The sequence below is a fragment of the Sciurus vulgaris genome (genome assembly GCF_902686455.1).
Source record: "Sciurus vulgaris genome assembly, chromosome: 10".
Lineage (NCBI taxonomy): Eukaryota > Metazoa > Chordata > Mammalia > Rodentia > Sciuridae > Sciurus > Sciurus vulgaris.
In genome coordinates, this window is record NC_136470.1 from 93,848,840 (window position 1) to 93,876,777 (window position 27,938).

The following is a 27,938-nucleotide window of genomic DNA, read 5'->3' on the forward strand; positions in this document are numbered from 1 at the left end:
AAGTGTTATTAGCAAACAGTACCCTGGCAAGACAAATCCAACCATGTGCCAGTTTTATGATAAAGTTTTCTTAGACTACCACAACATTCATTCAGTTGCCTATTATTTATATATATTGGCTGCTTTTACTCAAAAACTGCAAAACTGAGCAGCTGCAAGAGAGATAATATGGCTCAGAAAGCTTACAATATTTACTATCTGGCCCTTCATAGGAAGTTCCATAGAAGTCTGTATATCCCTAGATGACACAGAAAACCAAAGGGTTGCCAAGACTTAATATTATACAAACTATCCTCAAATCACATCTTTATGCCATAATTGGTTCAATGTCCTATAGTTTTAAAAAATAATGTCAATCTGGCAGACCAAATTTCAGATACTATAACAAAGCACATGAATTGGAAGGGGCTTCTATAGTAAAATCTCATTATAAAAAGGCTGCACAGAGGTATAGTACCAAGAATGAGATAAAACTCAGGGTTCACAACTTTGTATTTTATATGCTGGGAGCTTTCTCCTTTTGACACAATGTATTCCCGAAAAAGTACTAAAACTAAGGAATAGACTTAGATGGGATATGGGGGCAGGAGATTTCCAGAAAGAATAAAATTTAAATTTTACCTCCTCTTGGATATAATCTTTGATGCTTTGTATGTTCCCTTGAGCTGTACTAAAAGTACAATTGAGGTTTTACATCATTACGTATGAAAACATATCTAATATGTCCTGATCTTTGCTTCAAGTGTACCCAGTTTGTGAGAATTGTACTTTTCAGCAATACTGTTGATACTTCCACATTTTCATTTTCAGCTTTATACAAGTCATGGACTGAATGCAAAAAGAGGATCACCCGATTTGGACTCCTTCATAAAATTCTGCTTGAAGAATTTGTTCTTCACTGCTTTAAAGATATTTTAAAGCCACTAAACATTGTAAAGTCACAAATCATACACATAAATATAGTGATCCAGGGAATGTAAACAATGTGTTCAAGGATACTAAATTAATCAATATTCATATTTTCAAACATTTATTTAAAAGACACACAAGTAGCCAGGCCTGGTGGTGCATGCCTATAATCCCAGCAGCTCGGAAGCAGAGGCAGGAAGATCACAAATTCAAGGCCCAGCAACTTAGGAAGGCTGTAAACAATTCAGGGAGACCCTGTCTCAAAATAAAAAAAGGGCTGGGGATCTAGCTCAGAGGTCAAGTGCCCCTGGCTTCAATCCTCAGCATCAAAAAAAAAAAAAAAAAAGATATACATAAGTAGGCATCAGTAAAATTCACAAGACTTAATTTCAGGGCATGAACTTATATAGTACAATTTTACAATTTAAAATCTTAGTCTTAACAAAAGTCTGATACAAAAAAATATTTTTATGTTGCAATAAAATGAACTCATACCTTTTCTCTGCTGCTGCCACGTTTACTGAATCCATTATGTTTTTCACAGTATCTAGTATCTGTTTAGCTCTGATAGTGTGCTGTTCAAACTTTGTTTTCACTGCTGACTTCGAGATACACTCCTGCGAGGGGCCCAAGCCATAACACATTACTGTAATTCCATCACAACATTTTCAGGAATTTAAACACAAAAACTTGCTGATTATAACTTAAACCAAAAGAGAAACAAGGATAGGAAAAAGAAAAAAGAAAAAGAAAGCATGATAAACACAACTTAAAACTACAAGGTTAAAAAAATTAAAATCTTCAAAAGTAAAAAGATTTTAACAGCAAGTTCTTATCTTTGTGTATTTTTACACAGTAATGTGGCATGGTTTCACTATTTAATAACATTAAAAAAATAAATGGCACTATTTTCAACATTAAAAAGGTTTCCCCATTGTAATTATTTCTGGATCACCTTTAATACAATTCTAATCCATCTCTCTTATTTTTCTTATATTTGTAATATATAGCTTATAAAGTTAAATGAATTGTGAATTAGAATATTAAAAATTAGTTGACTGATATGGTGATTCATAAGGCTCCTAAAAAAGGACTTCTATGGATTAAAATGTTGATGATTTGAAAAATATCTTTAACAACAACCTCCCTCCTAGGTAATATTTTAAATTATTTACAGAAAACTATCTGTAGCTACTTCAAAGATAATACTATTATTACTAGACTACAGTGTGGTGCACACATGTCTGAATGATGCCCTATCTCATCTGTTTCACCTTCAAGCTAAATGCAGTTCATAACTATTGTACAAATCAACTAGTGTTTTATAACTAATTTTTAAAATAAAATGCATCAGAATGTACCACATATAGTAATGGACGCTTATTTTGTGAAATTCTTGCTTCAATTTTCAACATATGCAGTATTACTGATTTAAGTATATTTTTTACTATGAGTCTTAACCAAAAGATTACAAAACATAATATTACAACTGACCTCATTTATTTTTACTTCATACAAAGTCAAATTCCATACTGACAACATCTAAAAACTATAGGGATTTACAAAGAAATGCTATTCAGTCTTTCAATAAATCTAAGAAATGCCAGCCTGGACCACATAAACAATCAGTAACTACAAAGATGCTTCATGGGAGATATGTTTATTTTCTATGATAATTTTTTAAAAATTAAGATTCCCCAACATTTCTGGATCCATTTCTTGAACCTGTTTATATATTTAGCTAGTTACAAATTGTTAATTACTCCCTGAAGATCATTATTGCCCTTCCTTTGTTAAAAAAAGTAGCTTTCAAAGTTTAAAAGGTATTTAATTAATAAAGTACTATGTTTATTATTCTGAAATGAGTATGTTACATGCTCATTAAATGTACTGCTTATAACTTAGACTAGGCCCTGTCTCTAAAATTATGTTTGCATTTCACTCAAAGTCTATAATCTTTCTCCATGTTGGCTCTCCTTCTCAGTATTTTGAGGTACAGAAAACAGAACAATTCACTTCTTTAGGTGTAGGGCACATGAAGGAAATTCATTTAGTTAAAAAAGTTTATAAAGACAACTCGGCCCATTCCTGTTTTGTATCATCTACCTTCACTTTTGCCCACGGTGAAGTTCATTTATATATCATTCATTTTTGCTAATCTTCAAAATATCAGTGGTATGCAGTTAAAGTACTCCTATTTCAGGTTCAAAATAAACGTAAAACGTTCCAGGATATTTCTTTCTTTAAAACCAGCAATAATTACTCAATAGTAAATGTCTGAATTGTAAACTACTACTTACTTATTTATAATCTTTATTTTTATTTTTGGGGGACCAGGGATTGAACTCAGGGGCACCTGACCCTGAGCCACATTCCCAGCCCTATTTTGTATTTTATTTAGAGATAGGGTCTCACTGAGTTGCTTGGTGCCTTGCTTTTGCTGAAGCTGGCTTTGAACTTGTGATTCTCCTGCCTCAGCCTCGAGAGCCCCTGGGATCACAGGCATGTGCCACCACACCCAGCTGTATACTTATTTTTTAACGACTAAAACACAACTTGAATTTTATTTTAAGCAAATGTCTCATAAATGTGCCAAATTAAGTTCCACAAAATTATAATAAAAGCATAAACATAATTTTAAAAGAAAAAGGTTAAAATAAACTTTATGTTCCTCGATGAAGTAAATCTAGATATCAGCAATGAAGATCCAAATTCGTAGATAACAGCACAATGTTAGAGCTAGACTAGACAGAAATGAAAAGATCTTGAAGTTATTCAGCAAATAAGTTATTTTCTGGTTTGAAAACATCATGATGAATAAATATTAAAAAATTCTTCTAAATAAAAAGCATCCTGCACTGATATTCCCACTTATCTGCACAATATTAAAAGGTGACCCTGTAAAGAGAGTCCTTATACACTCATATGCTACTGAATCTCCATGAGAAAATACACAGCTTACAGAGTTCCCAGATTTATCAGAAACACTAATTTTCCAGAAAGTTAAAAATATCACACAAACCAATTTACATTTCATCATGTCAGAGTACCCCATAAGGCTCCTTCAAAACTTAATGACTGAGATTAAAAATAGTAATCATATGCCAATTAAGTTAATTTTCAGATTTTCTAATAACAAAGTTGATTATCGTATACTATTTTATGTGTAATTTGTTATTAATATATGTAACTAAAACAAATTATCAAGTCCTCAATAACAGACCCCACAAATAATGTGCTAGTCACTACTACTAATTTATTATTTCAATATATTTTAAACTGACAGAATGCCAAAAGGACACCAAAAATACCTTTTATCTAGATGTACCAAATGTTAACATTCAGCCTTACTTGTTTACCCCTCTCCTTCTCTCTTCCCCTCCCTCCTTACACACACACACACACGCTTTTTTTTCCTTTTTTTTTTTTTTTTTTAAGAGATGGGGTCTCACTAAGTTGCCCAGGCTGCCCTTGAATTCCCAGGCTCAAACCATCCTCCTGACTCAGCCTCCCAAGTAGCAGGAAGAACAAGTATTTGCCACCACACTCAGCTTCATACTTACATGTTTTTTTCCCCCTCTTAAGACACTGCAGACATCATGACCTCAATATTAAAAACATCAATAGGTCAGGCACACAGCCACATGTGGTGGCACACACCTATAATCTCAACAACTTGGGAGGCTAAGGCAAGAGGATGCAAATTTGAGGCCAGCCTTGGCAACTTAGTGAGATCTGTCTCAAAATAAAGAATAAAAAGAGCTGGGGATATAGCTCAGTGTAAAGTATTCCTGGGTTCAATCCCCAGAGCTGCAAGGAAAAAGAAAGAAAAAGAAGAAAAAAAAAAAAACAAAAAAAACCAACAAGGCATAGTGGTCAATGACTGCAGCAGTCCCAGCTACTTAGGAGGACCACTTGAGCACAGGAGTTAAGAGACCAGCCTGGGCAACATAGGAAGAACCCTATCTGGAAAATAAATGAATGCAAAACACATACACATACACCAAAACTTCTAAGAAAGTGAACATTTTAACATAGAAATATGAAAAAATTATATTCAGAGTATTTACCACTGGGACAATATCTAACATAGCTCACATCCAAATTTCACCAAATTGTCACAGGAATGTCCTTTACAACAAATCTACTGACATGTTAGAGAGAGGTTATTTTATACCTCTCCCTCTCATCACACAACCAAAACTATTAAAAGTAGAAAACGGTGAGATTTAAGGGCCAAAAAAAAAATTGGGGTTTCTAACTTGCCTTCAAAATGTCTATACAAATGCAGGTTAGGCTGGGATGTGGCTCAGTGCTTTCCTTGCATTTGAAAAGTCCTGGGTTTGACCCCCAGTTCCAAAAAAAAAAAAAAGGACAAATGCAGGTTAACAACAGTAAGAATAAATATTAGTGACATTTACTTTCTTGATTACCTGTACTCCATTTAACTTCCAATTCTCGTTTAACTTAGTATCCTACATGTTCAAAATATTTAACTCCTTTTAAATCAAATGAATCTGAAGAACAATAAACTTGGTACAAAATTTTTTTCCCATAAGACTAAAGAAAAATAAGTGAATTCCAAAAAAGAAAAGAAATAAGTATAAAAGACTATATTATATGACACACCAAAAAACAAGACATTAATAAATAAAAGTTTGATTTTTAAAAAATCTTAATTTTAACAATTCTATCAATAAGGAAATGTCAAAAATTATTAAAAACTAATAAAAATAAGGGGTGGGTATCTGACTCAGTGGTAGAATGCTTGCACAGCATGCTAGAGGCCCTGGGTTCAATCTCTAGTACCCCGCAAAACAAACAAACAAAAAAGCACACAAGAATGAAGTCTAACTTGAATTCTGAAGTTCTTAAAAAATGCTCAAAGTTGTATTCACAAATTGACAACCCTCAATCCTTTCTTAAAGAACACAAATCAAAAACCAATTTAATAGGAAACTGTTAAAGATTAACACAGAACTTGATGAATAAAATTCCCAAAATGATACTGATTGATAAATTAATGAAAGGCTGGGCATATCTTTTGGGAACATAAAGCAAAGTAATTAAGTCACTGGCAAATCAAATTAAGATGTGCATGTGTGAATACAGGACACAAGAGATTTAAAACAATCATAATCTTAAGCTACTAAGTTTTAACTTCTCAAAAAATGCACCAATTTCTAGGAAATCTTAAGTTATCACCACTGATTTTAGAAGAATCAAATCTCAGGGTTTTTTTGGTAAAAACTGAAAATGTAATCACCAAAAAAATGCTTTGGTGCTTTATAATGCATCCAGATATAAAAAGTTTTGCCCAGCTGGGTGTGGTAGTGCACACCTATAATCCCAGTGGCTCTAGAGGCTGAGGCAGGAAGATCACCAGTTCAAAGCCAGCCTCAGCAACTTATTGAGATCCTACCTCTAAATAAAAATATAAAAAGGGATAGGGATATGGCTCAGTGGTTAAGCGCCCCTGGGTACGATCCCATACCAAAATAAAATAAAATGTTTTGCCCAGCCAGATGCAGGGGCACATGACTCAAGTCTCAAAACCTGGGAAGTTGAGGGAGGAGGATTGTCAAGTCTGAGGCCATAGTCAGCAATTTAGTAAGACTCTGTCTTAAAATAAAAAATAAAAAGGGATGGGAATGTAGTTCAGAAATAGACCACTCATGGGTTCAATCTCCAATACAGCAAAAACAAACAAACTCCCTCTGCCCAGCTGATTTTTAGAAAAATGCAAATTATTTTAGATTTTTCACTTGAGATACAATTAGTTTTAAATGCTTTCAAACACTAACCCTTACAGTATCCATGACTTTTGTAAAAATTATTGCTCTTAAGCAATTTTTAGATGCTCACTTATAATTTTTAGATTCCCAAATGAACTGATACAATAAAAAAATTAACTGCCAAGTTTCTTCTAAAAACATCTTAGGAGCATTTGCATAGTAAGCTCCAGGCTCCAGGTTCAATCCCCAGCACTGTAAAATATACATACACACATAAAGATAATAACGCATTTTTAAAGAATAGTTCCCAAATCTACCTGATAACTGCAATCACTTGGGGAGCTTCGAATATATACAGATTCCTAAGGCAACCCCAACTCAACTAGATCAGCTTCTGGGAACCTCAGGTGCTGCAGTTCTCCAAAGTACCTCATGTGATTCTGATAATCAGGTTTGGGAACCAAAGCTCTACAGCACATCTTTTATTCCTCTCCTTCCTGCCTCCTCAAGATATTCTAGGAAAGCACAGGTGTACCATGAACCAGTATGAAAGATATGTAAATGTACAAAATAGTATATGATTTGGTAGAAGAAAGCAATTATAAACATTCACAAAAAATATACATAAAGAAAAGGTTAATAAATAAAGACCAGGAAACAGAACAATGTGCTCTCTTTACATATTTTCCACATGGATAAAGTAACTGAAAAGGGTGAGGAGAGTATCAATCCTCTTCTGAAAAGAAAAAAGAAAGAAAATAAACAATGGTCTCTGAGTAACTGGAAATTCATATATTTTATGGCTTGGCTTGAGAGGACACCTACTATCACAGGAACCTCTGAAAAAGTAACATTCTTACGAAGGTAGCTAATAGTGAGTTTTCTTTCTTAAACACTTTGTTTTCATATGTCTACAGGTCTTTCTTCCTCTTACCAAATTAAAGATTAGGGAACAGTAAGCAAATTTTTAAAATTTTAAAAATTCTGCCAAGCACATTCAACTTTCAAGTCTCTCCTATTAAGGCAATTACCACTTAGAAAAAGAGAAATAATTGGAGATGCCAATTTTCTAATTCTAAAGTCTTTATATTCATTCACAAGTGGGAAGCTGATATGGAATCTAAGCAGAACTATGTTAAATAGGGCTATGTAAGGTTTTAGAAGACTAATATCTTAAGAACTTTTTAGTCAAATGTAGGATGTTCTAGTATCTCTGGATAATCAGGTGCCTACACTGTAACAGATTAATTATCTTCTCTCCCCCAACGTTACACACACATCAGTCACTCATGCAGTTTGCTTGTTTCCCACCAGATTCCTACAGTGTTGGAGCTGTATCTTAATTATTTTTCTACTAACTCACTTGTTCAGAACATTTGAAACAAAATGAGAATTAACAGGTTGCAAAACAATTTAGAAATGTAAAATTTTGTCAAATAACATTAACCATGTCCCATATATCTCCATGAATAGTATGGTACAAAAAAAAGGATGATTTTCACTTTGCTTTGTCTCTTTCCAACAGCAATTACATTTGTTTGCTCTTGCTTCAAATGACTGAACACCAAGAATTTCATTCATTGCACAACATAAACAATAATGAAAAAAACTTTCTCACTTATACATACATAAGAAAAAGAATAAAAAAGAAATTATAATCTTTAATTTTCAACTCTTACAGATCATCCATTTTGCTGGGTTTCCTTTCTTCCAACTTTCCTTGTTTCACTTGCTGTGTCAGTAACTACACTAAATAACAGTAGAGGTTATTGAAAGATAATGAAAATGAAGTTATAATCACTCTCCAACCAATTCAGGAGTTTTGTATTATTCAAGACATTCACAAAATTCCTACCTCAAAAATTTGTTCAAAATTCTGAAATTCCTGTAATCTTGCCTGAAATCCTTCAGCAAGTGCTCCACCTGTAATATAGGCAAAGACTTTTAAATCTAGCCTACCAGCCCCTCTTATCCATGAGAAATATGTCCTAAGACCCCTAGTGAATGCTGAAACTGCAAGTAGTACTGAACCCTATATATACTATACTTTTTCTACACATATAAACACAAATTTAATGACTTTTCCATCTTAACCAAGCATATATCATGTACTGTGGCTGAAACTTTTGAAGTTGGAGGCCCAAATTACATTTTCTTCTTCACAATTTCACAGTTAGAAGAATCATTCTTATGTAGATCTTACCAACCTCAGCATATTTTTTTCTTTATTAAATCAAGTTATTTTCAAATTTTCACTTTAAGTGAAGCACTTTACAGCATCTCTCTAGCACATGTGAATTGACAGCATCAGTAACTATTTTTGCTCTTTGGGTCATTACTAAGTAAAATAAGGGTTACTGGAACATAAGCTCTGCAATAACTAAGCAGTCAACTAAGTAGTATATATATGGACACGTCAAACCATAGGACATTCCATATTGTCTGGAATGGAGAGATTTTATAATGCTATTCAGGGCACAATTTAAATAATGAATTATTTCTAAAATTTCCATTTAAGATTTTCAGACCACACCTGACCACAGATTATAGAAACCACATATAAGAGGGGGACTACTATATACAGCAAGATAAGATTTCCAGCATGCTGTTGTTTTTATAACCCATATATATATATATATATTTAAAAGAAAAACCTATTATTAATACATACCACCCTCTGGCATCCCCTGTATTTTGTGCTTTCTAGCACTAAGAACTTCCTTTGCTGAAACAAAGAAAATACGATTTTGTGCTTCTGAACGATCCACAACTTTGAGCTCCTCCACCAAGAAATGCAAGCATCTTTCCATGTGTTGTCTACGTACCTACAATGAAGAGTATGAAAGAATTCTAGTAATTTAAACAAATATAACCAACAAATATAGACCTATACTAAACTTCATTTACAGTAATAGAATAGTAATAGTCCCACATACCTAATAAATTCAGAATGTTTTAATAAATGAAGTTTAGTACTTGACAAGAAATCTTTTTCTTAATGATCTTCCTTTTGAACGTGTTTAAAATTCTGACAAAATATCAAATACTATACAATCACTATAAAACATACTGCAGATGGATATTAATACTTAACAGCATGGAAAACTTTATCAAATCTGTATTAAGGATACCAATGATCATACTACAAAAAATGAGTATATACATGTGTATTAATTAATAGTGGCAGACAGGCAACACCCATAAAAATTGGTGGCATTTTCATTTCTTGATTTTCTCTTTTCTTCTTTTCTACTGAACATTGAACACAGGAATATTCTGCCTCTGAACTATATCCCCAGACCATCTTTATCAAATTCAATTCTGAGAAAGGTCTTGCTAAATTGCTGAAGCTGGCCTTGAACTTGAGAGCCTCCTGCCTTCAACCTGCAGAGTAGCTGGGATTACAGTTGTGTGCAACCATACTTGGCCCTTATTATTCTTTTATATTTCAAAATTTCAGCAATGAAGCTGTTAATACCTTTGAAATCAGAAAATTAGTGCTACAATAAATTAGCTAAAATGAAGCTATTTTGTGTGTGTGTGTAACCAAGAAGGATTGACATTTTTAACAGAAATTATTAAATTGTAGCCTTAATTAGAAAAAAAATAATCAGTTTAGTTTTTTTTTGTTTGTTTGTTTTTTTTGTGGTACTGGGGATCTAACTCAGGGCCTTGTACTTGCAAGGCAAGCACTCTACCAGCTGAGCTATCTCCCCCGCCCAGCTTTTTGTTTTTTATAAGCTATGGAAAACGCAATCAGTGTGTAAAATGAAGCTCAGAACATAAACAGTGCATTTTCTTAGGAACACTGGGAATTAAGTTCGGGGAAATCTATTAGCTAAATATTAGACTTACAAATTAGCCTTAAGATACTAAAATGAGCCGGGAATGGTGCCACATGCCTGCAGTCTCAGCAGCTTAGGTGGCTGAGGCAGGAGGATTGCAAATTCAAGGCCAGCCTCAACAATTTAGCAAGGCCCTAAGCAACTTAGTGAGACTCTGTCTCAAAATAAAAAATAAGGATTGGGAATGTGGCTCAGAGGTCAAGTATCCCTGGTTTCAATCCCCAGTTCCATAAAAAGGGGAAGATACTAAAATTGAGAATTAAGAATTATTATTATTATTATGCTGATAGAGTTGTTAAGACTTAAGAAAATTAAGCTAAGAGGAATGTTGAACTATGTGGGGAAGAACAATTTGGAGGGGTATTTTCTAATTCTACAATGATTAAGTGAGACCCCAATTTAAAGACGTATCATTCCAACAGTTAGTAATAGCAAGAAACAAAACTATATTAAGCGAAATTCCAATAGGAAGGAGAATGAAAGTGAATTATCTAACAGGTGAACAATGATAGAAGAGGTTTTTCTAAACCTTTATTCTCTAAAATTTTCTACAACAAACTCATACTATTAAAATCAGAAAAAAGAGTATCAAACAAATCAAAGATGATATAGACCAAATATAAGATTTTTAAAAAGTTCTGAAGATGTTGACTACCTGGAGCTCTTAATCTGCTGCTAGGAACATAAAATGTACAAGCAGTTAAGAACTCTTGAGCTTCATTTACTGAAACTGAACATATTTTTAACCTGCAATTCAACAATTCAAATATGTGTGTGTGTGTTTGTATATATATATATATACACACAGAGACACACACACACATATATATATAAAACATATATCAATCATATAATGATTTCTGCATTAGTGAAGACTTAGACCAGTCAAATTTGTGTGAGTGGCCATGCTGTGCTACAGGATAGAAAAATGGCACCTCTAGCCTCTATCCACTGGATGCCAATAATACACTACCCCAGTTGTGAAAACCCAAAATATCTTCAGACACGGACAAATATCCCCTGAAAGACATAATCATCCAATTCCCCCTAAGACCCATTGGTGTGTGTGTGTGTGTATATATATATTATACATACATACATATATATATATGTGTGTGCGTGTGTCCAAAAAAATGCATATATGCATGACTGATATGATCCTATAATATGTATAATCAGAAAAAGAGAGATTATACTCCATTTATGTATGATGGATCCAAATGTATAAATGCATTCTACTATCATGTACAACTAATTAGAATAAAATAAAAAAAATTTAAAAAGACTGATACCATGTTAAGTAAATTAAGCCAAAATATATAGGAAAAAAAAAATTGCATTTGGATGGAGACCAAAAAGACACATAAAAGGGGGACCATAACATAGCAATATTATTTACTAATATATAGCATCTAAATATAGAAAATAGATCCAAATGCTCATCATTAACAAAATAAATGTCAATTACAGGGTACAATACCATGTATCAATGAGAACAAACTATAACTACATACAACATGGATGCACATGACAAATACAATGTTGAACAAAAGAAAACAGACACAAAAGTAGATACTACACAATTACATCATACAAAATTGAACAACTGGAAAAACTAATCTAGATGTTAGAAGTCATGTTAAGTGTTTATTTAATTATTGGGAGAGAAGACAGGATGGGAGGGACCAAAGAGGGGAGATTCTGGGTGTTGGAAATTGCTGAGAGCCATCTGTGACCCATGTGTGTGAACTGAGCAAAGTTGGAGCCATTAAGCAGGGAAGCCTGGTCTTAGAACTCCCAGTTGGAACCCAATGGTTTGAGATCACTTGATTCAAGTGGCACCCTGTCTCAGCTCACTGCTCAGACTTCAAGCACAGCCTTCCTGAGATGGGTATAGCTTGCTGAATGTCAATCAACTTATTTACTGCAAGACTCCTGCCACACCCAGAAACAAGAACGGAAATAAAACTCCTCCCACTGAAATCTTATCCCTGCCTTTGATGTACTCCCCCTTAAATAAAAAATAGGGGCCTTTTTTTGTTGTTAGTTTCAGTCCCTATCAGGATTGGAATACCCATCAGACCACTCCATTTTTAAAATATAACCTTTGGCTTTTTCTCTAAGCTTTTAGTGATTATTTCAGACCTTTTTATTTTCTCAAGTGGCTCACATCTTCTGAGAAGGAACCTGCTCTGTTGGGGTGCTGGCACCTCAGAATCACAAAAGTAGATACAATTTCATCACATAAAGTTGAACAATCTAGGTGTTAGAGGTCCTGTTAAGTGTTTAGTTCTTGGGAAAGAAACACAGGACGGGCAGAACCATGAGGGGGGATTCTGGATGTTGGGAATCTTCTGTTTTTTATTTGGACCCTGACACAGGTGTGTTAAAATTTGTGAAATTCAAAGAGCTGGATATTTAAATGATTTATCTATGTGTTTTGCTGTTATTTCTTTTATACTTCAATAAAAAGTTAAAACAGACAAAAAAGAAGTTTCAAGTATTGAAATGATTAAACATACTTTATAAAAATTTTTTTTTTTTCAAAATAGCTTAATACTTCGGTCTCTATCACAAATCCACTTTAAGTTTTCTATAATCATATTCTTTTCACAAGAGAACAACTTCTTATAATGTTCTAAGACATACTTTTCTCAGATAAGTACACTGAAAGTATTCCAGACGTGACTGTATTTAAAAACTTAAAAGAAAAAAAAAAAAAACTTACATCTTCCATATACTCTGGCTCTGATGCGGAAGCATCCCAACGATTATTCAGAATGAAAATATTTGGCTTGGAAAGTCGCTCATTCACTTTGTGAAAAAAATGTTTCTCCTGGAAAACATTAAAAACACATAGTAGGGCCAGGGTTATAACTCAATGGTAGTGTACTTGCCTAGCACTTGTGAGGCACTGGGTTTAATCGTCTGCACCATATAAAAATAAAAGTATTATGTTCATCTACAACTAAAAATACATATATACACGCAATATATTCACTTCTAAAAGATACTTTAAAGCCACGTGTGGTGGTACACAACTGTAATCCCAGAGGCCTGGGAGGCTCAGGCAGGAGGATCACAAGTTCAAAGCCAGCCTCAGCAAAAGGAAGGCGCTAAGTAACTCAGTGAGACCCTGTCTCTAAATAAAATACAAAATAGGGCTGGGAATGTGGCTAAGTGGTAGAGAGTGCCCCTGAATTAAAAAAACAAAAGATACTTTTTAATTGAAACTTGAACCATTTAGACAATAATGATTAACATCTGCTGACAAAGGATCCCAAAACACCATATGCACATGAAATGTTTCTAAGATGAGAAAATTAACATACAAGAAGGTAAAAGTGGTAACTGTTCTTGTTCCTGCCTTGAGTCCTTTTGAAATTTAATATCCACCAGACTCTACTATATGCAGGATATAAATGGAACTGTTGGACACAATAATCCAAGCTCTCAAAAGCTACCTAAAATCATTTTTAGGAGTTATTAACAATAATGTAAAATACTTATATAAATCAAAGTATAAGCAATAGAGAAAGGTATAATCCATAAATACTACATCTACTTCAAATTAAGAAAAGTTCCATAAAAAAGGAGGTGGTGATAAAAGATGTCCTTGAAAGCACTGTTAACAGAGACTGTAGAAAGATAAATTCAGGGTGGACAAATTATATGTAAAGAACAGCATAAGTGTAAGGCATGGTGGTATACACCTACAATCCCAGCAACCTGGGAGGCTAAGGCAGGAGGATCACAAGGCCAGTTTCAGGAACTTAGGGATACCTTAAGTGATTTAGTGAGATCTTGTCTCAAAACAAAAAAATTAAAAAGGCTGTTGATGTCTCAGTGGTTAAGCACCCCTGAGTTCAATTCCTAGTACCAAAAAAAAGAAAGAAAGAACAGCATACGTGTAGGATGTGGTAGTGCACACATGTTAACCCCAGCAACACAGGAGGTTGAAGTAAGAGGATCACAAGTTCCACACCACCCTGGGCAATTTAGTAAGACCCTGTCTCAAAATAAAAACAAATAACAGGGCTGGGGAATGAGCTCAGTCGGTAGAGTGCTTGCCTTGCAAGCACAAGGCCCTGGGTTCGATAGCCAGCACCATTAAACAAACAAACAAACAAACAAATAAAACAAAAAACAAAAACAAACAAAAAAAGGGCTGGGTGTAGCTCAGTGCTTATAGACAAAGGCACCAAAATCAAAATGTCTAGATAGATATTCTGGATAATCTAAATTTAATAGCAGCCTCAAGTGCATAATGGTAAACTGAACCTACAATATATACAGGTAAAGTTGAAAAAGGGCAACAAGACTGAAAATGAGAAGCTTTGCCTGACAAATAGAAAGTGGGGAGTAGGTGGGAGTATTTTCTGCTTCATGGGTCTGTGGAAATACAATGCTTTCATTCACCCAATTTTAGATTTCTAATACGTGATTTGGATTTCACTCATTTTTCAGAATTAAAATGAATACCATTTAGTTGCCTAACCCCCAACACAGTAATATGATTATATCCTACCGTGTTCATTAGTGTTGATTCAGAGTTTGCAACCAAAACGAAGACATCAGCATCTAGGCAAAACTTATCAATCCAGCTATCCAGTTCTGTTGTAACATCTGTGCCTGGACTAATAGGAACAAAACAAAAGTAGCATTTGATGAAATTTTTTAAAAATAAAATTTGGGTTATAGAATTTTGTTTGAACTTTCATGTATCATTTGAATCTAAAGGACAGTAGAAAATTTTAAGCCAGTAATTTTTGACAAAGTAACATGATCATTTTTCAATCTTCTTAATCTTCATGTTTTTAAAGACTGAAAAATAAGTACTGAAAAACAAAACAAATTAAGCTGACAAAAAAAAATGAGGCTATAAGCAGCTAGCTACATTCAGTACAGCTCAGAGATTTAAGTCCTTTTGAAAGCACAAATAATAAAAAATAAAATACCCTCTGGGAGATATAAATATAATATACCATCTATACCATAAAAATTATAGTGAAGGATTTGCCAATTGTATATCTTGACAGGTGGTGTTATGGGTATAGTCTAGCTGTGAGATAAAGCAAAATTAACTAATATATTTAAAATATTTTGATTTCACAAGCATCATCTCTTTCCTATGAGTTATCCCACTGATTTGAAACACTCTTCCAAAGGAAAGCCCATCATCAAAAACAAATGGTTTACATAAAACGCTGAAATTTTAACTGAATAAAGAACACACCAAAATTTTTAAAAACATTAAAATGTTTCAAACAAGTGATAGTGACCAACTGATATGCATAATTATTTTATTAAGCACCAGTATAGTAGTATGATTTTAAAAACATCATAGGGACTGAGACACAGCTCAGTGGTACAGCACTTGCTACTTGCCTTCCATGCATGATGATGCCCTGGTCAAATTCTAGGACCACAAAATAAATTAATTTAAAAAACAAAAACATACCATAAATGCAAATTAATCAAGAGCACTGAAAAAAATTTCCAAAAGTAATCTGTTAACTCTTGAAAAACAAAAGGTTGCATGAGTTTTTGAACAAAGTTATTTTGGGAAATTATCATAGTCTGGGTGTCATGGTTCACACCTTAAGTCCAGAGACTCAGGAGGTTGAGGCAGGAGGATTACAAATACAAAGCCAGCCTTAGCAATTTAGTGAGGCCCTGTCTCAAAAGAAGAAAATGAAAAGGGCTGGGAATGTGGCTCAGTGGTTGAGCACCCCTGGGTTCAATCCTTCGTTTAAAAAAAAAAAAAAAAGTCATGGGCTGAGGGTGTAGTTCAGTGGTAGAATGCTTGCCTAGTATGCGCAAGGCCCTGGGTTTAATTCCCCAGTAGTGCATGATACACATACACACACACAAACACACACAGAACCAATTCACTACTGGTTAAGAAAAATAAAGTTATTACCTCTAGGTATCTGAGTTAGACAATTTGTAGGTCCCAACCATTCATCCAAACTATAAAATTCTCTTAAGAAACCAAAAAAAGTGACTATCTTTAGAATTTCTTATAATAAAATTAGACAATGCAACTTAAAAACAGAAAATAACATCTGTTCTTTAACAATCTCAAATGAAAACAAGGTAGCAATTGAACATTTTAAATTTTGTGTACCACACACTATAAGCAGCATTATTTTATTAAATAAACCTACACCCAGAGAAAACACAATTCATACATAATTTTACCTGTCTACTAAAACCAAGTCATCTCTCAAGAGGGCACATTTTGCCTTTGGCCAAAACACATGCACAAGACAGCCAGCTTTCAAGTCTTTGTCCATATGGAGGGCATGGGCCAGCTGATTAACTGTCTAAAGCAGGAGAGAAAACAAAAAACGTGTACTTATAATAAAAACTTTTAAAAAATTTAAAATACTCTGATTTGGCACAACATTCATTTTTGCAAAAGGCAGAACTTCAAATAATTTGAAATAAAAACATCTGAGTAATCTTAAGAAACCTTAGCTTTGAAATTATGAAGTAGGGAAAAAAATGGTTCCCTTCAGTTTGCTCATAATATCCTACAAAAATAATCATGATTGGAAATATTCTAAGTGACCAACAAATGGAACTCTAGCAATGGAATCCTATGCAACTCCTGAAAGTGATACTGGTTTTGCAAAGTATGAGTTTTGAAGTCTTTGTTCTTTTTGCCTATTTGAATTTTCTGACTCTTCTAAAACCAATATGCACTGATTAGTAATGGGAACATCATTAGAAGAAACAGTGTTATAAAAATAGGTTTAAAATCCCTATAGGAACAGTGGAGACAAGAGGTCAATAAATATTTCTTTTTTTTTTCCCCTTAGTATTGGGGATCGAACCCAGGGGTGCTTTATCACTGAGCTACATGCCTAGTCCTTTTTTGAGACAGGCTAAGTTGCACAGGCTAACAAAATGACAATAGCAAAAGTACCTATCTGACAGAATTGTGTTGAGGTTTAAGTTATTACAAGACAGTGTCTGGGACAGGGCAAGCACCCAATGAGGTATTAGTTATAATTGCTGTGTTTCTTTTAGTAAGTAAACTACTACAGTACAAGACTCAAAGTTTATTTATATTGTAAAGCAAACTTCTTCCAGGTCAACGAATTTAAATTTGGGAGTGGGGAGAGGAGGAATAGAACAATGAAGGAATAAAACTGAAAGTAGAGAGCAAAGATCAGGAAAAAAAGAATTTCTTTAAAATATCACACAGCACGCTTTTCTGTGAGAGCCTAAAGTCACAAATAGTACGAATTATGACTTGGTAAAAATCCTAATTACAAAATATTAGTGATTCCTGAACAGGTTAGAAGTCTGAAATGTACTTTCATAAACATCATTTTTTTCTCATAAAAATTTGTGAAGGGTATGTATGCTCAGTCCAAGGAGGTAGATTAATATAGACTGTTACTTAATACTAAGTGAAACAGCAAATTCATAGAACTAGACTTATGACTACTATCAGTTGAGCAAAACCTAAAACAGCAAGGATTTTCAACACTCAACTTCTGGTTTGTGGGAGGGATCTATAGACATACGGTAGGGTAACTAGGCTGGGAGTGTGGCTCAGTGGTATAGAACTTGCCTGGCATGTGTGAGGCCCTAGGTTCAATTCCCCAAAGTGGGGGAGAATCTATAAGGAGAGACAGTGCCTTATCAATTACTTTCAGTTCAGAGTTAACATCTTACATCCTAATTTTTTTTTTTTTTTTTTTTTTTACTGGCTGAAGGAATATGGTGACATTGAATTGAGAAATTTCTGAAAGGGTTGGGGATTAGCTCAATGGTAGAATGCTTGCCTATCGTGCAAGGTCAAGGAAGGGAGGGAATGGGGGAGGGAGGAATAAATTTATGAAAGCTAGGGAATTATCATTAGTCCTTATCTGATGAATCTATAACATTTACTTACCAATATGCTTAGTAACTTCTAAAGTAAAGCAATTTTTAAAGTCATATCAAAAATAGATTTCAGGATCCAGTATTATAAAAAGTTTTAAAAAGAAAGACAAATTTGAGATTAAACTGCAACACTACACTTCAATAATGTTCTTACTAGAAGGCTTCAAAATCCTCTTAATTCTGCTTTTATTTAAAGGATAGGACTGGAGATATAGCTCAGTGGTAGCACACTTGTCTGGTATGCATGGGGACCTGCATGTGATACCCAGAACTGCAAAAACCAACACACACAGTTAAGGATAGGCTTTATTCTTTCAATAATTTTACTCTGAAGCAAAAGAATTTTAAGAGAACTCAAAATATCAGCAATGCCTTTAAAAGTTATGAATAAGAATATTAACAATTCTTCCATCTTCAGCAATAGAGCCATCTTATAAAATTTTAAAACTTCGAGGACATTGATGCTGGGACATCATGTTGCTAAAGGTTAAATACTATACCTTCACACTCTTTTTCTCATCTGATCCTTCTGTCATAAGATAAGCTTTATCTCCATCGGTTCCTTCAACGCTTAGGAAGCAATTGGTTGTATGGCCAATCCCACTAGGGAGAACTTTGTCCCATAACATTGCATTGATAACAGAGCTCTTCCCACTGCTTGTCCTACATACACAAAATCATGAAAAACAAAATATTAACAGTAAAAAAGTTATTCCTTTCTCTGGGTCTCACACCACATTTTTCAAAATTCCAATTTCATTAAAAGTTCATCGGATTGTATTTTTTGTAAAAAACAACCTCACTTAAACAAATATTAACAATGTATATTTAAGGTGGGGGGGCAAGAGAAAACAAAGTCTACCTTTTCTATAAATCTATCTTAGCTTTTCTTTCTCAGTTCCTGAGGCAATTTCAAATCACAAGTCAAAATTCTGTAATACTCCTTCCATCATAAAAATGGGATCTAATGTCTCATCTTCTTAAATCTGGGCAGGTTTGTGACTGCTTCAACAAATAATACACGTCAGAAGGGACACTGGGTGACTTCCAAGGCAAGGCATAAAAGGCCATGAAGCTCCTGGCCGGTTCACTGGATCACATGCACTTGGAGCCTTGCCATGTAAGAAATCCAATTACCCTGAATCTGCTGTATTACAAGAAGTCAAGCTACACAGAAAGGTCCATCGAGGTGCTCTAATTGACAGCCCCAGTCTCCTACTCATCTCACCCAAGTACCAGACATGTGAGTAATAAGATTTCAGAGGATTCTAAAACTCAGTTGTTGAACCTCCTCCAATCTTGAGGCTCCAGATATCAATGAGCAAAGACATAACATCCCTACTGTGCCCTGTCTCAATTCTTGACTCAGAATCAGTGAACATAATAAAATGGTTGCTTTTAATTTGCTAAGTTTGTGGTAATTTGTTAAGAAGTCATAGTAATCACAATACTTCTGAAAACACTGAAACCCAAAGAACACCTCATACCCACATTAGAAGTGTGCACAAAACCCAGAATTATTCAGAGCCTTTTGCTTTACTGCAAATACAGCATCTTCATAGTGCATGCTTCACCTCTTCCTCTCAGTCTGAGTCACTCTTCTACTTGTGTTCTGGATATTGCTCCTCATTTCATCTTAATGATCTCAACAGTGGCTTCCATTGCCACTATACCACATCTTACAAGGATACACATCCTTCTAATGACAGCATGAAGTCTTGCTGCAGATCCTCAAGAATAGTTTGGGTCCCCCTTCCCCATAAGAATCATCAGGTAAGCCCACTAATGATGTAGATTCCTCAGATACACTGAGTCTGGGGGTACTCCCAGAATGATTCTTACGAACACTAAAACTGGAGACACACTGTCACCCTGTCTTCCCAAAACATTAAGGAAAAAAAAATTCAACAAACCAATTGTGGTGGGAGAGGTGGACCCTCCTCTATTCACAGTAAACACAGAACATTTCTGTGGCCAGGTATAAAAGAATCTCCCCACACACACCATGCAATTTTATAGCAGGCACCAACATTGTGTCCTTTAATTCATTTCTGACATTATCTGCCTAGAGATAGCGTCAGATCCTACAGATTAAGAGCTTAGTCTCCCAAGTCCGTCCCCCAGTTTAGATACCAACTGAAAAGTCCTAGGTTATGGTCTGTGCTTCTGACCAAAAAAGTTTAAGTCAGGGTTCCCATAAACCTCTTTCCTGGGTTCAATAATTTGCTAGGACAGCTCCTGGAACTCAAGGAAACACTTCACTTAATTTATTAAAAGGATATTATAAAGGACAGATGAACAGCCAGAAGAAGAGCTAGACAGGGCAAAGCAAGCAGGAAAGTGTTGCCAACCTGCCAACACTTTCAGCAACCTGGAACCTTATCAATCTGGATTAAGAGTTTTTATGAAGCTTTACCTCCAGCCCCCAGCCACCCTCTTCCCTGGAGGTAGGTATGTGAGGCTATAGGTTCCCATCTTCTTATCACTTGGTTTTCTGGTAAATGGTCCCATCCTTAAGGTATGCAGGGGCTCCACCCTAAGTCAACTATATTAGCATAAATTCAGGTGTGATCAAAGGGGGCTCATGCAAAATAAAAGCTATTCTTGTCACTCAGGAAATTCCAAGGGTTTTGGGAGCTCTGTGACAGGACCAGGGTCAAAGATCAAATATATTTCTGGCTACACCCAGGTGACACACACTTGTCAACCAACTACTCAGAAGACCGAGGCAGGAGGATTGCAAGTATGAGGCCAGCCTCAGCAACTTAGGGAAATCTCAAATTTAAAAAAAAAAAAAATGAAAAGGTCTAAGAATGTAGCTTAGTGGTACAGTGCCCCGGGGTTCAATCCCTGGTACCAGGGGGAAAATACAGCAAATATGTTTGTTTACATCATACCAATTCTTTTTAGTTTTCCTTTTACTGGTGTAGAATCTCTATTCATGAACGGTTTCTCATCTTCTTCCCAAATCATTGTTTTTTCTCTTCAAGAAACCATACTCTCCCCCGAATCATCTCATCAACTCCCAGTGGTATCGATCATCAACAGAAATCAAATAATTCTTAAATTTCCTAAAATTCTCCTTAGTTCCAATCTTAAACACCCAACTGCCTTTTGGATGACTCTATACTTGAATGACTAATAATTACCATAGCCAGGCACACTGGTGCATGCCTATAATCCCAGAGACTCAGGAGGGTGAGGCAGGATTGAAGGATTAAAGTCAGCCTCAACAACTTAGTAGGATCCTGTCTCAAAATAAAAAATAAAATAGGCTGTGGATACAGTTCAGTGATAAAGAACCCCTGAGTTCGATCCCCATGTTATGGTTTAGATATGAGGGGTCCCCCAGAAGCACTTGTGTGACAACACAGGACTGTTCAAAAGCAAAATGATTAGATTATGAAAGCTATGACCTAATCAGTAACTTAATCCATTTGATGAAGTGATAATTTAAAAAGAATATACTATATTGGGTAGTAAATGTAGGTGACTAGAGGGACGCAAAGTTGGGGTATTTTGTTCCTGATTTGTCACATGCTCCCTCTCTGTGCTTCCTGGCTGCCATGAACTGAGCAGTTTTCCTTTGCCATGCCCTTCCACCATGATCTTCTGCCTCACTTTGGACCCATAACAATTGAGTTGGCCAACCACAGACTGAACCTCTGAAACCATGAGCTCAAAATAAACTTATCTCCTCTAAGTTGTTCCTGTCAGCTACCTTGGTGACAGCAATGAAAAGCAGATGAACATATCCAGTACCACAAATAATAATAATTACCGCAGATGCACATCTGAATTAAACAAAACCAAACTCTACCTTCTTTCCACAAACCCAGCTCAATGAATGCCACTCAGTCAACCAAGTAATTCTTGACTCTTGTTACCATCCTGAGATAATTAATCAGCAGGCTAGTCTGATGTACTCTTACATTTCTTATTAACCCTTCCTTTCTAAGCTTACAAGTCACTCTTATAATATCTTGCCTAAACAACTTCAAATAACTCCTGTTCTCAATCTATCTTCCCACTATATCTGAACTTATAACTATAGCTGAAGTTATAATTGTAACACTAAATCCTCTTATGGCTATTTTTCAAAATATATAAAGAATGCAAAACTCCTTACCACATGATAAGAGGTCCTTAACAATATGGCCACTGCTTACTTCTTTACCCCTTTCTTACCAAACAACCTGGTCTCTCTCCCTTTTTATGTATGGCTCTGCAAGGAATGGGATTGTGCCCCCTTTTCACATCCAAAGCTAATATAGATGTTATTCAACTTATGATGGAGTTATATAATAATAAACCCATAGTAAGTTGAAAATACTATGTTGTTAAAATTCATTTAATGCACCTAACTTACCCAACATCATAGTTTACCAACATATAGACTATCAGTTGTTTATCCTTATGATCATGGGGCTAACCAGGAGCTGTGGCTTGCTGCCACTGTCCAGAGTCTGGAGAGAATTAATTTTATATATCACTAGCCCAGGAAAAGATCAAAATTCAAAGGTTAACTGCAGTTGAGTGGATATTGCTATTGTACCACAGTGAAGTCAGAAAAAAAATTGCTAACAGAACTATGATAAACTAAGGACCAGCTGCTTGGACCAATCCATTTCTCCTTCTCGAGCAGTGCAGCTGAGTCGCTGCCTTTCCAAGAGGCTTCTTCCCACTCCTATTCCATCCTAATCTGAGGTACAACCTCTTTTATGGAGCCACATCATATCAAAATCTTACGTAAGGCCCTGAGAATATTACCAAGTGGAAGAAGCAGAAAATGAAAACATAATAGAACTTTGTGAAAAGTTTTGAAAGACATAAGCAGGGTGCTTCAAGAAAGAATAATTGAATGCCAGGTATGGTGGCATATATCTATAATCCTAGTAACTTGGGAGGCTGAGGCAGGAGGATTCCAAGTTCAAGACCAGCCTCAGTCATTTAGCAAGGCCCTACACAACTCAGTCAGACCCTGTCTCAAAATTTAAAAAAATTAAAATAAAAAGGGCTAGGGATGTGGCTCAGTGCCTAAATGTCCCAAAAAATAAAAAAAAGAAAAGAAAGAATAATTGAGAAGAAATTTTTTGAATAGAGTGATAAAGGAAAGCTTCTGAGGTAGTAATATTTAGGATTAAGTCTGCAGAGTGATCCAGTTAAAGGAAATTGCAAGTATAAAAGCCCTAAGATGGAAAATAGTGTAAAAGATCTAGAGGTTAGTTCAGTAAATAAATGCTTCTACTGGTACTGAGGTAGGATAGAATAAAAGAAATAGAAGGGAAACAGAAAGGAAGGGCAAGGAAATAAAATTTTAATTCAGATGTTCTGCATACTTTTCCAGACTTCTCACTCACCAAGCCAATCTCTCTCCCAGGCCTACAACTCTCAAATTTCTGGAAAATCTATAAATGTAAAATTTGTAAATCTTAACCATAAATTTACTTAAGATAATTTTCTTGTGCACTGTTATAAACAGCCTACCAATATATAGATTAAGCAAAGAGACATGATATTTTGAGAAACCTATAATTTATGGGGACTTTCCAATATCATATATATATCAGATAATAAATACCACATTAGCTTAATGATTCTAAGAACAACCAAAACACCATAAACCATCTTGAGATCACTAGACTGTTATCATCCCTACATATCTTTCCATACCTGCCACTCATCAAATTTCACTGAAAGTGCCAAGAACCCTAAAAGTGTATCTCTCACTCTCCAGATGGCCCACATTCTCCCTTCAACATATATCTGCTTTCCTAAATAAATCTGTATATGCCTCAGACTGGAGTGTGCTGAAATTCTTTTTCATCACTCAGGACCCATCCAGTTCTGAGTTGAGTTCCTGCTTCTCTCCATAAACTCCTCAGGACCCTCCTCTGGAGAGAGACATCTCTTCTCCTGTGATAGGATAAAGCATGATAACTGAGAAAAAATGTACGGGGTTAGTCATTTATCTTTGCACCTGTCATGCCTAACAGAGTTCACAGTACACGGGGAATTAATAAATTTTATTTTCTTCCAAGGTTTTACAAATCAACCCAGGGCCCTGAGCATGCCAGGTTGAGTGCTCTATCACTGGGCTATGTCCCCAACCCGTTAACTCATTATTAAATTAATGTGTAAGTTGTGGCAGAGATCACTCTCACTCCAGACAGCTACACTGACAAATTCTTCTACATGCTAACAGCTTTCATATTTAACACAGGTAGAAACTGTTGGTATGGTTGGGGGGCGGTATGTGCATGTATATGTGTGTGTGTGTGTGTGTGTGTGTGTGTGTGTGAATATAACTTGTTGAAACATCAGACAAAGCTGGGAATATGACCAGGAAAAGCTGATTTCCAGAAACCTACCTTAGAAGAAATAATAAAGGATTACCTGCCAAAAAATGCCACTTTCATGTGTCTCCGAGACAGCACCTCGCCGATGATGGAAAGCTTACTTTTATATCCCTGTATTTCCACCAGGTCATCCTCAGTGGCTATTCGATCAAGTTCTGGATTCCTATATGTTGCTGCAAAATTGAAATGGTATTAGAAATACTTATTCAATGGAATACCTATGACTATATATTTTGGCTTTGTTCTATATTTAAATGACATTTTAAAAATAAAAATGCTCATAGTTTGAGTATTTGGTAAAAGGTACATGCCCTGTTGTAATGGGTCATATAAATACTGCCCAAAATAATTTCACACCTTAAAAACTGCAAGGACCTAGTCAAAAATTATTATTCATCTAGATCTCAAAAATACAAACTACCTCCCTGACATAAAAATCCATTTCCAAAGGCAGAAACAAAAATCTAATAACCACCAGTTACTGTTTTGCCCAATTGTAGCCTGAGAAGCTAGGCCTACATGCTAAGACATAAAGTTTGAAGAAGGACCCCTCAGAAATTTAGATATGGTTCAGTCTCCAGAGTAGAAAAGACCCTGCAACCTTATCACTTCTTCTTCTGCTTCCCACAGGGATGGAGCAACACAATTCACTCAACATGAACAGGCAGAGAGGAAAGAGAATTACAAATTAAATTTCATTTCATCAGCTTTAATGATACCTGCGCACCCTACCTCAACCTTTCCTCCTCCTTGGCTCCTCCAAGGACCAGGGAGCTAGAAAAGCCAGGGTTTAAAAGCAGAACAACCTTTTCTACTTGTTTTATTTCAGGAGTAAGAGATAAACTGATATTTACATTCTTATCACGTCTTTCTCCAAGGTAAAGACATTTGCCTATCTAAATGATCCTAATTAGAGACAAACACTGCCACTTAAAACTTACCCAGTGCTTGTCTAATTAAACTGATGTTTTTCATCTATTTACTTTTTTACACATTAATAAAAATATGTGCCATTTGGTAAATAAGACTGGCTTAAGTATTACACTTTTTCATTTTACTTTTGCTGTTCCTAATTTACTTGCTTTGTATTTTTTCAAAATTTTTCTGAGGTTCTAGAACCAGTAAAATTGAATTCAGATTCAAAAGTTGCCTTTTCACTAGTTCAATGTATAAGACTCAATACACAGATTACATTTAACCTCATTTTCACTTTCTATCAACTTTCTTAGAAAAAAATTTCAAAAAATTTAACGTCTCTGTGCCAGCTCAAATTCCTTCCAAACTGGAAAACAGTACTTTTTTCCCCTTCATTCAACAGAACTTGAACTGTGTCGAGTTCGTGCTAGTGACAAAGTGAGATAGGGTTCCAGACGTGAAGGGCTCAAAATCTGGTAAGGGAGGGTTAGGAGGAACAAGGAGAAAAAAAAACACCCTTTCACTGTATTACTTAATGGACACACAATTTCCATAGTTATCTCTAAATTTGCAAATCCTGGGAGGACATTCCTTACCACCTTTGTTTGAACAGTTACACAGAATTTTATGAAAACTAGACAGGGGCAGTGGGGTACATCTACCATCCCAGCAACCTGGGAGGCTGAGGCAGGAGGATTCCAAGTTTGAGGCCAACCTCAACAACTTAGCAAGATCCTATCTCAAAAATTAAATTAAAAAAAAAAAATTATAAGGGCTGAGACTATAACCCAGTAGTAAACTGTTCCTGGGTTCAAATTCCTAATACCATGAAAGAAAAGGAAAGAAAATAAAGTTTTATGAAAACTTCTTTTACCCTTTCCCCACTTCAACTCTGCCTTATATAAGAGGAAAATATAGAATCTGAGGTCTTGATTTAATTGCTAAACTGGGGAAGAATATAAGTATAAGACTAAACATGGACTGCCTAATTTTTCACTAAGCACTTATAGCTGTGTAATCGTGGGCAAGTTGTTTAATTTTGCTGTGCCTTGGTTTCTTTACCTTCAAAATGAGTATGATTATAATCAACTTCGTTGTGATATGAGGATTGAAGAAATTATTAATACAGTAAAATGTTTAGAATAGTACCTTACATATAAGCAGTTATTTCTTAACTTAATACAATGTGCTTTTCCAGAGAGCAGAAATGGGTTTTATTAATTATGTTTTCCCTCACAGTAGTACAATGTCTAATACGAGTTTAATAGCTCAAGTCGAAATAATAAAGCACTTTTACATATTTCCAACAGTTCACTATTTTAAGAACATAAGAGAAACTAACCTTCAACAAAATGTGATCCTTCAGTAACAAACTCCAGTAACTGTCCAAATATTGTAGTAATTGCCTTCTTAGCTAGCACAAAGTGCTTCAGTGGAGAAGCAGTTTCTGCCATTATGCAACTAAGGGGAGAAACAAAAAGTTAGAAAAGTGGTACTTATCTTGCAATGTGGTACCAGTTTATTGTCCCAGCTACTTGGGTGCTGAGGTAGGGATATCACTTGCACCCAGGAGCCTGGGCAACACAAAGACCCTGTCTCTGAAAAAGAAAAGTACTGATTAAAACTGAATAATAATGACACGCACATTCGCTGTCATTCCTTAACTTCCCAGGTGGAATAAATTACACCTGACAAAATGCTTTTAGGTAATTGTTTTTCGAGCAGAAAATGTTTTAGTCAGAAATTACAGGCTACTTTTGAATGCTAGCTCACTAAAATAGATGACCTCTAATAATAGTCAAAATCTTGGATGCAATTTCTACTTTATTTCCCTTTGGTGAAGATGAAACTAACCGTGGCTAAATCGTGACTGCATGTGACTCTTTTAAGCACATCAGGAAACTGGGTTAGTGAGAGGAAGCCAAGTTCACAAACAAAAACTAAGTTATTAAGTTTCCCAACCAGAAGCTCTAGGTGAGAGGGAGGAAATAAAATTCCAAGATCTCAATGCCGTACTGACGTTCAGAAGTACTTTGATCAGAACAAACAAGGAGGCAAGGCTTAACGGAGTCTCACGCTCCCCGCCGATGAACCAAAAAAACTTCAAGGAATGTACATTCAAAAAAAAAAAATTTCCTCCCTGGAAGCTTCTCACGCGAAAAAGCACCAAAGACAATCAGCTCACTCTCCTCCTGGCGTGTGCGTGGACTGGACCACGGTGACCCAAAGAAGCCGGATCCTTCCAGAGGGTCACGAAATGAGCGCACCACGGA

General features: G+C 35.3%; 1 protein-coding gene and 1 long non-coding RNA gene across 4 annotated transcripts in view; one reads left to right on the plus strand and one right to left on the minus strand.

Annotated features, from left to right (window-relative positions):
* LOC306671122 overlaps nt 1-27,938 on the plus strand; it is a 376,374-nt gene that overhangs the window by 161,731 nt on the left and 186,705 nt on the right. The gene's annotated exons all lie outside the window — the stretch shown is intronic.
* Nucleotides 1-27,938, minus strand: part of MFN1 (mitofusin 1) — a 41,309-nt gene that overhangs the window by 12,889 nt on the left and 482 nt on the right. For all 3 annotated transcript variants that reach the window (XM_079156349.1, XM_079156347.1, XM_079156348.1), the window contains exons 2-10: nt 27,008-27,126; nt 24,788-24,923; nt 18,892-19,054; nt 16,694-16,818; nt 15,018-15,126; nt 13,218-13,325; nt 9,316-9,469; nt 8,500-8,567; nt 1,405-1,526 (exon numbers count right to left, since the gene is read on the minus strand). In XM_079156349.1, the coding sequence (XP_079012475.1) occupies nt 1,405-1,526; nt 8,500-8,567; nt 9,316-9,469; nt 13,218-13,325; nt 15,018-15,126; nt 16,694-16,818; nt 18,892-19,054; nt 24,788-24,923; nt 27,008-27,119 (1,097 nt within the window). In that variant the 5' untranslated portion in view covers nt 27,120-27,126. The remainder of the gene's footprint in view (nt 1-1,404; nt 1,527-8,499; nt 8,568-9,315; nt 9,470-13,217; nt 13,326-15,017; nt 15,127-16,693; nt 16,819-18,891; nt 19,055-24,787; nt 24,924-27,007; nt 27,127-27,938) is intronic.